The 14,180-nt window shown below is 45.6% G+C and overlaps 1 protein-coding gene across 1 annotated transcript in view; it reads right to left on the bottom strand.

Annotated features, from left to right (window-relative positions):
* The window catches only part of CLSTN2 (calsyntenin 2), a 672,110-nt gene that overhangs the window by 13,222 nt on the left and 644,708 nt on the right, over positions 1–14,180 (bottom strand). The window contains exons 11-16 of the mRNA XM_021071127.1: positions 11,211–11,359; positions 6,844–7,061; positions 2,621–2,791; positions 1,981–2,126; positions 1,733–1,856; positions 773–957 (exon numbers count right to left, since the gene is read on the bottom strand). Of these exons, the coding sequence (XP_020926786.1) occupies positions 773–957; positions 1,733–1,856; positions 1,981–2,126; positions 2,621–2,791; positions 6,844–7,061; positions 11,211–11,359 (993 nt within the window). The remainder of the gene's footprint in view (positions 1–772; positions 958–1,732; positions 1,857–1,980; positions 2,127–2,620; positions 2,792–6,843; positions 7,062–11,210; positions 11,360–14,180) is intronic.

The following is a 14,180-nucleotide window of genomic DNA, read 5'->3' as shown; positions in this document are numbered from 1 at the left end:
AGCTCTGTGAGTTGGAGCACTTTACCTTCCTCTCTGAGTTGGTCCCATCTTGGTAAACCAGGAGGGTGGCACTGAAGGGATTAAATGAGGTTCTGGTATCATAGGGGCTCCGTAAATGGCAGACATTATCATTGTATTTTCATGTTAACCTATTTTGAGCCTTTAAGTCAGCTCTGCAGGCAGATGGAACAAAGCCATCTAATTTATATTGTTAGCTAATCAAAAATTCAATCCTGAGTCCCTAAGTGTGAGTCAGCTCTGAGCTAAATATTCTGGGGGAGGCCAGGGACAGACACCACATGGCTGCTTGCCTTAAGAAATGTCTGGTTCTGTTTATCATGTGAGAACAATTCACCCTGTGTGTGTGTGTGTGTGTGTGTGTGTGTGTGTGTCTTTTCAGGGCCATACCCATGACATATGGAGGTCCCAGGCTAGGGGTTGAATTGGAGCTGTGGCTGCCAGCCTATGCCACAGCCACAGCAATGCCAGATCCTTAACCTACTGAGCAAGGCCAGGGACCAAACCTGGGTCCTCACGGATACTAGTCGGGTTCATTACTGCTGAGTGAAACGATAACTCCCAATGCACCCAGTGGTTGCAGTTGGTGGGAAAGTATGGTCCATTCAGGTGAAGAAGGCTGGAGGAGCCCAGAGAAGGGGAGGATGGAGGAGTGGGGGCTGGGCTAGCTGGGAAGGGCTTCTGGCACAAGAAGGATGGAGCTGGGGGGAGAGGAAGCATCTCATTCAGTGCCCAGCCCCTGCATGAGGCTCACCTCCATGGGGTTGACCGTGATAGTGAGTGCAGAGTCGTCCCAGTCCATCTCGGCTTCCTTGGCAGCCTCAGCCTCCTGGGTGAAGTGCTGGTGGGCGATCCGGACGCGGTACACGCCCATGGCCACGACAAACACTAGCATGCACACGGAGATGATGATGACCACTGTGGCGATGCTCGGGACCACTGGAACGCGGACAGAATTCACGGGACACGGTGAGCAAAGGACTAGCTCCCTCTTGGGATGGAACATGATTGAAACATCCACATGTAGGTTAAAATCTGCCCTTACATGTCCCAGCTGGGGAACTCTGGGTCAGCTCCTTTCTCTGCCTGGGCTTCACTTTTGTCCTCTATATGATGGACTTAATCATTTCTGTCTCATGGGGAGTTGTGAGGAGTAAAAGAAACCATCTAGGTGAACTTCCGCAGAGGCACATAGTAGGTGCTCAATGCACGCTATTTTCGCTTTTGCTTTTTCCATCAAGGTATAGAGAATCTCCTCCCACCCTACCCCCCACCCCTGAGAGCCTGGAAGTGGAGATCAGTCAGGACAGACAGAAGTGCCCATCAGAAAGGCAGGCAGTATGGCAAGTGCCGGGATGGAAGAAGGGGTAGGAGATTTTTGCAATATGGTGCATATGTGTATGTGAGCATGTGTGAGGGGTTCAGGGGAATGTTTCCTACAGCCTGCAACTTTGCATTGGGCTTAAAAGGACTTGCAAAATTTTACCCTGGCCCTTTATATGAACGTCTGTTATTGTATATTGCCTGTAACTTCCTGTGTACTTGCCTGGCTCCCTCCTGAGACTGTGAGGGCCTCAGAGCCAGGCCATAGCTTCTCCATGGCTGGCCCCCCCTCAATTCTGGGTGTCTCTGGCTGCTGCATCCTGTCTGTTTGGTTGATCCTTGAGTCACAATGACCACCAGGTGTCCTGCAGTCCCTGCGCAGGTGACCTACCTGAACTGCGCTGGAGGCTACTTTGGGACTCGGGGTGGTGGACCGACTGGAGGAAGGGAGGCTGCACAACAAGGTGGTTGACATGCTCCTTGTCTGGGACTCTGACCTCGTGGAGGACGCTGACCTGGGAAGAGCAGGGAGAGGTGCTGTGGGCTGGGAGCAGCAGGTGGGCCGGTGGCGGCAATCCTGAATGAACCAGGGGATGAAGGGGTGAGCTGGGGCTGCCCTCCACCTCAGGGCTCACTCACCTCCAAGTTGAACTCATTGCTGGTGTAGCGCCCATTGAGCTCCGAGCACTTGATCCTGAATCGCCGTGCCTCCAGGGCAGCCGGCTGCCAGTTGCGGTAGCGGACGTGATGCAGCACCTGCTCGTAGCGGCTCATGGAGCCCACACCTGTGCCGAGAGACCACAGCTTCATAAGAAGCCCAAAGAGGACCTGGGGGGATGGGCTGCGGCCGCTGGGGTCTGTGGGTCTCCTGGACTTGGCCAGTGTGAGTGAAATGCTTAGGGGCCAGCAATGTGCCAGAGCAGAGGTTCCAAGGAGCCAACTAAACGGATGCACAGAATTTCCACACAGATTGAATTCTGGCTGGAACGTCCGGCCTCACATCTGCCAAATGCTGCTGTAATATCTGCTGAGATGGAACATTCTAGGAGCAGGTATCCACCTAGTTTCTACAGATTTCCCCACGAGTGGAACAGGCGCCAGGGCCTCAGGATACTGAAGTGGCTCACCAAAGGAGGGGCTAGAAGTCCAAGCCTTGAGGTCAAGGGTTCCCTCCTGTCCCCTCTTCCAACAAGCGATAGAGCTGCCATCACACTCGTGACTCCCTGGACTCCCCACTCTGAGAGGGTCACACCGGGTGGAGGGCTGAGCATGGCCTCACCGTAGATGGAGTAGCCAGCCGTGGAGTTGGTGGCGTCCAGGTGTCGCTGGTGGAGCTCACTGTGGTTGAGCTCCAGGCACTCCTGTCTTGGGTCCAAGTCCCCTCCCAGCACTAAGATGTCACAGAAATCTAAGTTGTGAAGCATTTCTTCTAAAACTGCTGATTTGGGGGCTGCAGGAAGACAGACACATGTAAAACACAGGTGTGAGGACAGCTCAGACGCTGGCTTGTGCACATCCTCCTCCTCCTCTGTGATCATACCCCAGGTTCTGGTGGGGTCAAGAGAAGAGGCGGTGCCATCCCAAATATCACCTCCTCTGCTCGGAGGGATGTCCAGGCAGCCTGAGGTTGGGCAGCATGAATCTGTATGAAGAGCGTGAATACAGCGGTCCAGATGTGAATCTGAAAACCATCGCTTCCCCTGAGAGGCTGCATGGTGTCAGAGGCCCTCCCTACTCCTCAATTTCTCAACCATAAAGAGGCTAAGGGTCTTGAAAGGATGGAAAACAGTGTCTGGCCTGTAAGAGGTACTCAGGAAAGACTGGTCTCATTTGGGATCAGAGATAAGTACCCACCACCAGGCTCTCACATCTTTCCCCATGTGGTCAGGGCTTGTGTATCTTTGCTCCCAGCAGATGCTGAGTTTCTCAAGGGCAGAAGCACTTGACATGACTGACCCCTCAGTATCTGACCCAGGGGGTGGCATGAAACAGTGTTCTTAAGCTATTTTCAAGTGGAGCTGCATCATTGATATAATTGAATAATTACATAAACTGGTTAGTCCGGTTGGCGAGCTGTTGGTCAGGCTAGCTGTCCTTGCCTGATATTATGATCCCGAGTTTTGCAGAGGAGTGTCTGAGTATTTGAATGCAGGACAGGTTGGCAGTCCTATATTTAAATCCTACCTTCAAATAACAGTGATTGGTATTTATGGAGTCCCTTGTTACGTGCCAGGCACAGTGCAAAGGAAATCCTAACAGGTAGACAGGGGGAAATTATCCCTATTTCACTGATGGGGAGTAAAAGGTTCGAGCTGGGGCTACATAGACAGCAGGGAAGATGGTGCGACAGCAGCCACGGCTTTCTGATTCTACAGTTTGTGAAGTTTCAACCTCTGGGCCAATGGTCTTCAAATGTTTTTGATTTTGTAGCCTTTTATTGAAAAATGTATGAATGGAGATCATTTAAATACATATTTATGAAGCCCACTCATGTATTTTGTGCATGATAAAACATTTATGAAAACAAATTTTAAAAAGATTCACAAAAGATGAAAGCTATTTAAAATTATTTTATTTTGTTTAATTTTTTTTTCTTTTTCGGCTACACTCATGGCATATGGAAGTTCCCAGGCCAGGGATCGAATCTGAGCTGCAGCTATGACCTACGGCACAGCTGAGGCAATGCCAGATCCTTAACCCACTGTGCTGGGCTAGGTTAAGGATCTGGCATTGCCTCAGAGACAACGCTGGATGCTTCCTGGATGCTTTTCCCACTGTGCCGCAGTGTGAACTTCCTATTTTGTTTAATTTTTAAGGGATCCCAAAAATATGCTTTTGTCCTCACTCGAGAGATACTGTTATAAATAATTTCATATGCTTAATTTTTAAAAGCTTGCCAACCTCAATGGCTTTGGGTATTGCTGGCAAAATCCAAAAGAACGTTAATATACACTTAACAAGGTCTATCATTGATAAGGGTGTATGTAGGAGTTCCCACAGTGGCTCAGTGGTTAACAAGCCCGAGTAGTATCCATGAGGACTCTGGTTAGACCCTTGGCCTTGCTCAGTGGGTTAAGGATCTGGCACTGCTGTGGCTGTGGTATAGGCCGGCCACTGTAGCTCTGATTCGATCCCTAGCCTGGGAACCCCTAGGGCCGAGTGTAGCCTTAAAAAGGCAAAAGGCAAACAGTAAAAAATACTGGTGTATGTATATCTCTCTTTCAAATGGCCTTGTGGTTTCTTGGGTTTGGGGGCCACATTCTTGTCAGGTCAGGTTGGGTCATCCTTGCTCCTACCTCCCAATGTGACTGACTGGTTACTCATACTAGGTGGGGGGCATGTTCGCCCTTTTCTCCTTGCTCTCTCATACTTGCATTGTGGGCAGTGTCTTCCACTGGCAGTTTATCTGGTTCCCACTGTGCTAATGGGACTGTACTGGACTCATAGATTTAGAGGCGGGTCAGCCATGGCTGAGCCCTGGAGGAGTGCCTGGTCTGGTTTAATAAAGATAATCACCGCGGAGGGCTAGCCAACATGTGTTAGAGGGAGCAGAAGATGATGCTAGAGAGGGTCCCTGGTGTCAAATGCCATTGGCCTGCTTGTTTAAGGCACCCATCATAATGATTATCCTAACAACAGTAAGAGTAAAATTTTAGAAGTACTAAAGTACCCTTGGGCCCTTGGCTATGCGGTCTGCATGCAGCTCTCATAAACAGAAGGTGAAATGTGGACCCAGATAATTGCTTGTCCCTCAGTTGCCTGGATGCTGGTGTCAGGTCAGGCCTCGCAAATCCATGCCTCAGCTATGGCCTGCAACCCCCACAGCCAGAGGCCCTTTCTTTTTCTGTCTGATTTTAGCCACAGATGAGGAAAGAGAAGATCACCTGATCTTCTCTTTCTTCATATTTGGAGTGTAACTGGGAAACAGTCCTTTATGGACAGGTGGTACAACACCATCTATTTTTGTGAGCTAAGAAGGGCTGCCTTGCCAGGCACCCCATCTGCTGGGGACCAGCGTGGTTTAAGGCAATGGGTAATTAGGATTATTATAGAAGCAGCCCTTCAGGGACTCAGGCCCATGGGCACTAGCACATCATTAGCAGCTGCTTTTGGAGGAGGAGAGGGAGAGTCAAAAGTGATCCCCTGGAGGAGGCAGCAAAAGATGGTTCTCACACAGGTGTTCCCCCCAAAGATCTGGGCCCCAGGTTTTTCCTGCCTTCCTTCTTTATCCTTCCATCCCTCCCCCTGCCTTCCTCCCAGCAGAATCTACGGTAGCTTTCAGTGCAACTCAGTGTTTCTTCCTGGCAGACAATTCTAATAAATTACCTTTACTGAACAGCCCTCCCAACAATGAAACTGTTGGAAAGAACAACCGGAAAGTTTCCTAAGAGTTGCGAGTAATATTGCTGAACAAGACTCTTTTGGTGTGTATCTAAAGATGCAGCTATACTTTTTTCTTCATGCTTCTTTATCATTTCTCTTGATTATCAGAATAATACATGTTCACTATAGAACATTTTGCAGTTGTAAAAAGTGAAGGGGGGCAGAACAGATTGGCTCTTTCCCTGCTTCTCAGAGACTGCCACAGTTAGCATTAAGGGTGTGTGTTTTTTCCCCTTCCTTCCTTCCATTTCTCTCTCTCTCTCTCTCTCTCTCTCTCTCTCTCTCTCTCTCTCTCTCTCTCTCTCTCTTTTGGCTGCCCCATGGCCTATGGAGTTCTCAGGCCAGGGATCAGATCCAAGTCTTAGTCACAACCCATGCTGGGTCCTTAACCCACCGTGCGGGGCCTGGGATCAAACCAGCGTCCCAGTGCTCCCAAATGCTGCAGATGCTGTTGTGGCACAGCGGGAACTCTGAGGTGTGTTTCCTTCTTGACAGTTTTCTGTGTATTTTTTTCTTTACATAGTTGACATCACTCTATATGTAGATATTCCATAATTGGCATCTTGCCTTTTTTTTTTTTTAAACTTATCCATTGGCATAAGTGCCTTTCCTCCAGCGTCATACCTCTTTGATGGGTGTTCCACAATTTGCTAACCCATTCATTCCCCTCTATTATTTACCTGCATTGTTTCCAGGTTTTTATTTATTTATTTATTTATTTATTTATTTATCTTGTCTTTTTAGGGCTGCACTTATGGCACATAGAAGTTCCCAGGCTAGGGGTTTAATCAGAGCTGCAGCTGTCAGCCTATACCACAGCCACAGCAATGCCAGATCCAAGCCGAATCTGCAACCTACACCACAGCTCATGGCAGTGCTGGATCCTTAACCCACTGAGCAAAGCCAGGGATCAAACCTGTGTCCTCATGGATACTAGTTGGGTTCCTTACCGCTAAGCCACCATGGAAACTCCCTCCAGGTTTTTTTTTTTTTTTTTAGATTCTGCTATTATAAATTACTCTGCTCTGGTGAATAATGCTGTGGCTTGAAGTAATTAGACGAGAGTCATACTTTCTGAATTTAAGACTTACTGCCCCCCAGCCCAGCGTGCATGAGTACCTGTGGTCTTCAAGTCACCAGCGGCCTCAGCTTTAGTGAAGGTGCTCACAATCTTGATGTCGGGGAAGAGAATGACCCCTCGGGCGCTTTCAAACTGGGCAGCGGGTCTCCAGAAGCGGTCAGTGCCACGGAGGGTGATCTGGGGTTCGATGGCCTGCAAAACCATCACGTAGGCATCCACATCGGGGATACTGATGCACACGTCTTCTCCAAAGCACCTGGGAAAACAGTAGTCATGGCGACTGGCCCACCCCCACCCTTATCATCCAGCCATGGACCAGGATACCTACTGCCATCCCTGGTCCTCGGAAAGGCATTCTCACTGCCTGAGCACCTCTGAGGATGTCAGCAGCCATTCAAATTTCAAGCCACATTATAGTCAAAACTACTAGCAATCTGGGGACTTCAAGACTGGCTCCTAGGAGAAACAGGAATTTTCTATACCAGCAAGAAGTAACCATTAAACCTGTAATTATCTTTTAACAAAGTAATCAATGACAATGTTAATTAGACAGCAACGGCTTGTTATATGAATAAGGGTTTGGTAAGCAAATTGTCCTCTCACTGGTTAGTTACAGCCATCTTACTAAGTGAGACCCCAGGGCTAAATTCTCCTGTGGAGAGGCTAGGCTCTTTGTTCTTTTCCTATGAGGATATCACACTAGTGTGCGACTACTCTAGGAATGTCAGCAGAATGGTATTGTAATCCAATTCCTTTTTTCCTGATATACTGCCACAAAAAGCTGGCAGCCAGAATAGTATATCACAAGAACAAGGCCTGGGAAGTAAGACAGACCAAGGTGCATGCCTGGCTCTGCCACTATTGGGCTGGAAGGTTCTAAACAAGGAACATGACTCCTCTGAACTTCATTCTCTTCATCTATACAATGGGGATGATAATAATTAATTACCTTATGGTAGTAAGGCTTAAATGAAGAGGACATGTAGAAAAGAAGCTGCCCCAGACCAGGACCTGCATCATGATCGAAGCTTAGCAAATGTTGACAGATCTGACATTCTTTTTTTGTCGTTGCGGTTTTTTTTTTTTTTTTTTTTTGCTTTTTAGGGCTGCACCTGCGGCATGTGGAAGTTCCCAGGCTGGGGGTCGAATCAGAGATACAGCTGCTGGCCTACGCCACAGCCATAGCAACATGGGATCTGAGCCACATCTGCTATCTACACCACAGCTCACGACAATGTTGGATCCTTAACCCACTGAGTGAGACCAGGGATTGAACTCACATCCTCGTGGATCCTAGTTGGGTTCGTTAACCACTGAGTCATAAAGGGAACTCCAAATCTGACATTCTCATCAGACCTCATCAGGCACGTGTGTCAGTTACCTTCTCTGCTGGTCATTTAGGCCAAAGATCGAGGCCATGATAGGGAACCCCAGGGTCTACGTGGAAGCTTTGGGAATGGTGGGTAGACTCTAGCTGGTAGCAGCTGTCAACTTGCATCCCGTGGCAAAGTTCGTGGGGAAAGGGTAAGCTGGGTGGATTCTACACTGAGCCATTCCATCCTTTTCTCCAGGGTGGGCAGGGCATGGGAGTGGTGATAGGCTCTTGTTCTCACCTTTCTTCAGCATTTGTGTCACCAACCTCACCATTTACAGAGGACACCCCTCCCTGTGCTAGTTTATGGAAGCCTTGTCCCAGAGGTGGAGACTGGCCAGTCTAGAGACTCTGTCTGGTCCCTCTTCTTCACTGCAGTGTAGAGCTGAGCTGGAAGTGCCTATTCCCCATCCTGGGCCTCCAGGGGTGGTCTTTAGTGTGGAGATGGGAGTAATTCCTCCATCACTAGAACTATTGAATATAATTGTCGTCTGTGGGCTTTATCCTGGCATCGGTTCTAGGCCCCCAAAACATGGCAGTCAAAAGATCCATCTTTCCCACCCTGTTCCTGTCTTTCTGGGTCCTTCTTATGGTTCCAGGTGTCTTTCTGCTTCACAGGAGTTATTCTGGTGTCTCCTTCCTCACTGACCTTACAGGGCAGTGCCAAACAGCTGAGAAATGATTTGACAGGCCAGTAAGTTCATTATTTAAAAGTCAGGGTGACAATCTCATCTCCTTAATTTAACTCTGATCTCTGGGGACAAGAAATGTGCCTCCTCTTTTTCTTGCATACTCATGATAATTAGGAGCTCAATCAAAGTTGGATTGGTTAATTTAATTCAATTAATAAACATTGGTTAAGCATGATACTCTATGTAGCAAATCCTAAAAATACTACCAGGAAACTATTAGAATAAATGAATTCAGTAAGTTACAGGATACAGAATTTATATTCATAAATCTGCTGCATTTCTATACTAACAAAAACCTATCAGATAGAGAAATTAAGAAAAAAAATCCCATTTATGATTGCACCAAAAAAAAACTAGGAATAAATCTAATTAATGAGGTAGAAGACCTATATTTGGAAAACTATAAGACACTGATGAAAGAAATTAAAGACATTACAAACAAATGGAAATATATACCACGATCATGGATTGTAAGAATTAATATGGTTAAAATGGCTATGCCACCCAAGACAAGCTGCAGATTCAGTGGAATCACTATCAAAATGCCAATGACATTTCTCATTGCAAATAATTCTAAAATTTGTATGGAAGCATAAAAGACCTCAAATAGTAAAAAAAAAATCTTTAGAAAGAAGAACAGAGTTGAAGCTACCATACTCCCTGACTTCAGACTATACCACAAAATTATAGTAATCCAAACAGCATGGTACTGGCACAAAAACAGAACATAGACCTATGGAACAGAATAGACAATGCAGAACTGAATCTATGCATATCTGATCAATTAGTCAATGACAAAGGAGGCAAGAATATAAAATGAGGAAGACAGCTTCTTCAATAAATGGTATTGGGAAAATTAGATAGCTACATGCAAAAGAATCAAACTGGACTACTTTCTTCCACCATATACAAAAGTAAACTCAAAATGAATTAAAGAGTTAACTGTAAGACCTGAAACCACAGAACTCCTAGAAGAAAACACAGACAGTGTGTTCCTTGACATCAGTCTTAGCAATATTTTTAAAAATTTGTCTCATTAGGCAAGGGAAACAAAAGCAAAAATAAACATACGGGACAACATCCAACTAAAAAACTTTTGCACAGTAAAGGAAACTATCAACAATATAAAAAGGCAGCCTACTGAGTGGGAGAAGATATTTGGGAAAAATCTATCCAGTAAGGGGTTAATATCCAAAATATAAAATAACTCATAAAACTCAACATCAAAAAAATAGACAACTCAATTAAAAGATGGGCAGAGGACCTGAACAGACATTTTTGCAAAGACATACAGATGGCCAACAGAAACATGAAAAGATGTTTAGCATCACTAATCATCAGGGAAATATGAATCAAAACCACAAGAAGGTACTACCCAAATGCCTGTCAGAATGGCTAACATCAAAAAGGCAAGTAATAAATGTTGGAAAGGATATGGAGAAAGGGAAACCCCTATGCACTGTTGGTTGAATGTAAATTGATGCAGCCATTATGGAAAACAGTATGGAGATTCTTCAAAAAGCTAAAGATAGAAATACCATATAATCCAGCAATTTCACTTCTGGGTATTTACCTGAAGAAGATAAAAATGGTAATTTGATAAGATAAATGCACCAATGTTCACTGTAGCATTGTTTACATTAGTCAAGATAGGGAAGCAACCTAACTGTCCAAGGATAGATAGATAAATAAAGAAGATATTACATACATATATACACACAGTGGAATATTACTCAGTCATAAGGAAAAATGAAATCTTGCAATTTGCAACAATATGGACAGATCTAGAGGATGTTATGCTAAGTAAAATAAGTCAGAGAAAGGCTGTATGATTTCACTCATATGTGGAATCTAAAAACAAAACAAAACCAGGCTCACAGATACAGCAAACAAACAGGTGGCTGTCCAAAGGGAGGAGGTTGCAGGTGGATGAAATAGATGAAGGGGATTAAGATGTACAAACCTCCATGTATAAAATAAAAAATCCATAGGAATATAACATACAGCATAGGGAATATAGTCAATAATATTGTAATCACTTCATATGGGGACAGATGGTTACCAGGCTTATCATGGTGATCATTTCATAATGTATACAAATGTTAAATCACTATGTAGTGCACCTGAAACTAACATAATATTGTATGCTGAGTATATTTCACTTGAAAAAAGAAGAAAACAAAAGGAGAACATAAATCCATTGGGGCATCCTCCTACAGACAGCAGAGAAGCTGCCAACAGCTGAAGAGAGGTGAATCCTCTTTTGCAAGACAGCATTCCCCAGGAACAACCCCTGACGCCTTGGCTGTGCCCCAGGCTGCATGGCATCCACTCCACTCACTGGACTTTGGAAGAGACTTTTAAGCGCCGCACACCCGCGGTTGGGAACTGCCTGGAGTTGATGTAGGAGACCTTCTGGAGGGCACGGTTGATGTTTCCAATGTCATCACCTTCCATCACCAAGACGGACTGCGAGGGGTTGAAATGATACTGAAAGACAGAAAGGGGTGTATCACAGGAGAGAATGATCAATGGTGTACGCATTCCCATGGAGACACTCCATCTCCATGCAAAGGTCCTAAGGCCAGCACAGGCATCTCCAAAACATCTGCAAGTACAGCAGCTGTGTGAACAGAATGACTATTTCAACCCCTCAAGCAATCCCTGCAGTCCCCCAGTGGGCTTTGGGACCCCCTGAGTAAGATTCCTCAGGGATTATAAAACTCCTGGTAATACCACCTGGAGCAACAGGATGGAATTCTGAAATCCTAGTCACGGCACTCTTGTTGCCCAGACTTTGGTAGGGGTGACCCATGCTCTGGGATACTGTGGGGTCCTGCCCAGAAACTTTTGGCTCTTAGATTGCCCCTCCCCTCAGTTGACAGCCCCAAAACTTGGGTCTTTGGTTCCTTTTGCTTGCCTTTGGCCTTGAACTTCTCCTCCATTCACCCTGCACTCCCCTTCCTGAGCCAGGTCCCATCTTTTTGGGTTTCAATCCTAAAGCTCATTTTTCAATTAATGGTCTTCCTTCTCTCTTAGATCTCATCTTCAGTTTTTCCTTCTTGGTGCTAAGGCTGGTTTCCCAAGAGTTTTACTCACTGTCAGCTTCCCTAGGTTTGTTATCTATCTGTCCCATCTGGGTCCCTGGTATCCCACACTGGGTGAGAGCGCAGGGGCTACGATGCTCTCCAGTGAGTCACTTGGGTCCTCAAACCAGATAAACCAGATCCAGACTTTTGTCTTTCCCATGGCGTTCCCAACAGTTACTCTTCTTTGACTGGAGCATCAAGAACTGCTTTCGTACTGGCTTGAGTTTTGGACCCTGACACACTTCTGAGTAAGAATTATTAGGAGTTGCTATCAATAAGATGTCGGGAACTTATCCTTGGATTCAGGTTCTGTATCCAATACTCATGCCATGGGAAAGACAGATATGGGTATATATATATATATATATATTTTTTTTTGTCTTTTGTCTTTTTTGTTGTTGTTGTTGTTGTTGTTGCTATTTCTTGGGCCGCTCCCGCGGCATATGGAGGTTCCCAGGCTAGGGGCTGAATCGGAGCTATAGCCACCAGCCTACGCCAGAGCCACAGCAACGCGGGATCCGAGCCGCGTCTGCAACCTACACCACAGCTCACGGCAACGCCGGATCGCCAACCCACCGAGCAAGGGCAGGGACCGAACCCGCAACCTCATGGTTCCTAGTCGGATTCGTTAACCACTGCGCCACGACGGGAACTCCCAGATATGGGTATATTTTTATGTAGCTGCTTGCCAATAATTATTTATTTATTTATTTATTTATTTATTTTTGTCTTTTTGCTATTTCTTGGGCCGCCCCTGTGGCATATGGAGGTTCCCAAGCTAGGGGTTGAATCGGAGCCATAGCCACCGGCCTACGCCAGAGTCACAGCAACACGGGATCCGAGCTGTGTCTGCAACCTACACCACAGCTCATGGCAACGCCGGATCGTTAACCCACTGAGCAAGGGCAGGGACCGAACCCGCAACCTCATGGTTCCTAGTCGGATTCGTTAACCACTGCGCCACAACGGGAACTCCTATTTATTTTTTTGAATAGATAATATAGCCACCTGGCTCAAATATACATATGTGCTAAGTCAAAGTGTCTATCTTAGTCTTATCTCCTATCCAACTAACCAATTTCCCCAACCCCATCCCAGAGGTAATCACTGTTCCATTAATTTCTTAGTGACAAATTACATTATTGTTCATAATTACTTGCTTCCTTTCCCAGCAAATGGCTTATACATGCTTGCCCTCTTTTTTTTTTTTTTTTTTTTTTTTTTGGTCTTTTGTATTTTTAGGGCCGCACCGCAGCACATGGAGACTCCCAGGCTAGGGGTCAAATCAGAGCTGTAGCTGCTGGCCTATGCCACAACCACAGCAACATGGGATCTGAGCCATATCGGCGACCTACACCACAGCTCACGGCAATGCCGGATCCTTAACCTACTGAACAAGGCCAGGGATCGAACCCACATCCTCATGGATACTAGTCGGGTTTTTTAACCATTGAGCCACAGTGGGAACTCCCCCACTCTTGCCCTCTTGTCAACAGGCTTGATCATGTAATTTATGGTACCCTTCCCTACAGGATAAACATTTTTGTCCTGTTGTGCTTGATAGTGGCCATTTGACTTGCCTGGCCCAACAAAATGTGAGCAGAAGTATTGTTTGGTTCACACCCAGGTGAACGATTTAACAGCCAGTTAGTTTGTGGTTTGCTATGTCCCTCTCTCTCTGCCATGAAACCTGCGAAGTTCCCTAACCCTCTACCAGCCTGGGTCTCACAGTGAGGGGCTAGGGATCAGGGCTGCAGCCCATCTTTACTGGAGGGGAAGTGTGAGAAATAAAAAAAAAAAAATTGCTACAATCCATTGAAATTTTAAAGCCATTTGTTACTGCAGCATAACCTAGCATGTCCTGACAGTTATACCTAAGTATTTCATGAATATATAATCGATGAATGTAGATTCCCATTTTTCTCCTTTCTTCTACAAAGGAAACTTATTACACACTTTAGTGTACTTTGGCTTTGCTCACTTAGCTTGTGTCTTAGAGATTTTTTTTTAAAGTTGTGTAATATTATTTAATATTAAATATATTTTTAAATCAGTCTCCTAATATGAATATTTGGGTTGTTTCCAATCTTCTACTAATAATGCCACAATGAATAATCTTGTATCTATAAGATTTCCTAAGTGTATAAATCTGTAAAATAAACCCCTACAAGTGAAACTGTTAGGTCAAAGAGTATCTGCACTTTTAAGTTTGACAAATGTTA

The sequence above is a fragment of the Sus scrofa genome, chromosome 13, assembly GCF_000003025.6.
Source record: "Sus scrofa isolate TJ Tabasco breed Duroc chromosome 13, Sscrofa11.1, whole genome shotgun sequence".
In the NCBI taxonomy this organism is placed as follows: Eukaryota; Metazoa; Chordata; class Mammalia; order Artiodactyla; family Suidae; genus Sus; species Sus scrofa.
The sequence above is the reverse complement of the archived record's forward strand: the minus strand, read 5'-3'. Positions and strand labels throughout refer to the sequence as shown.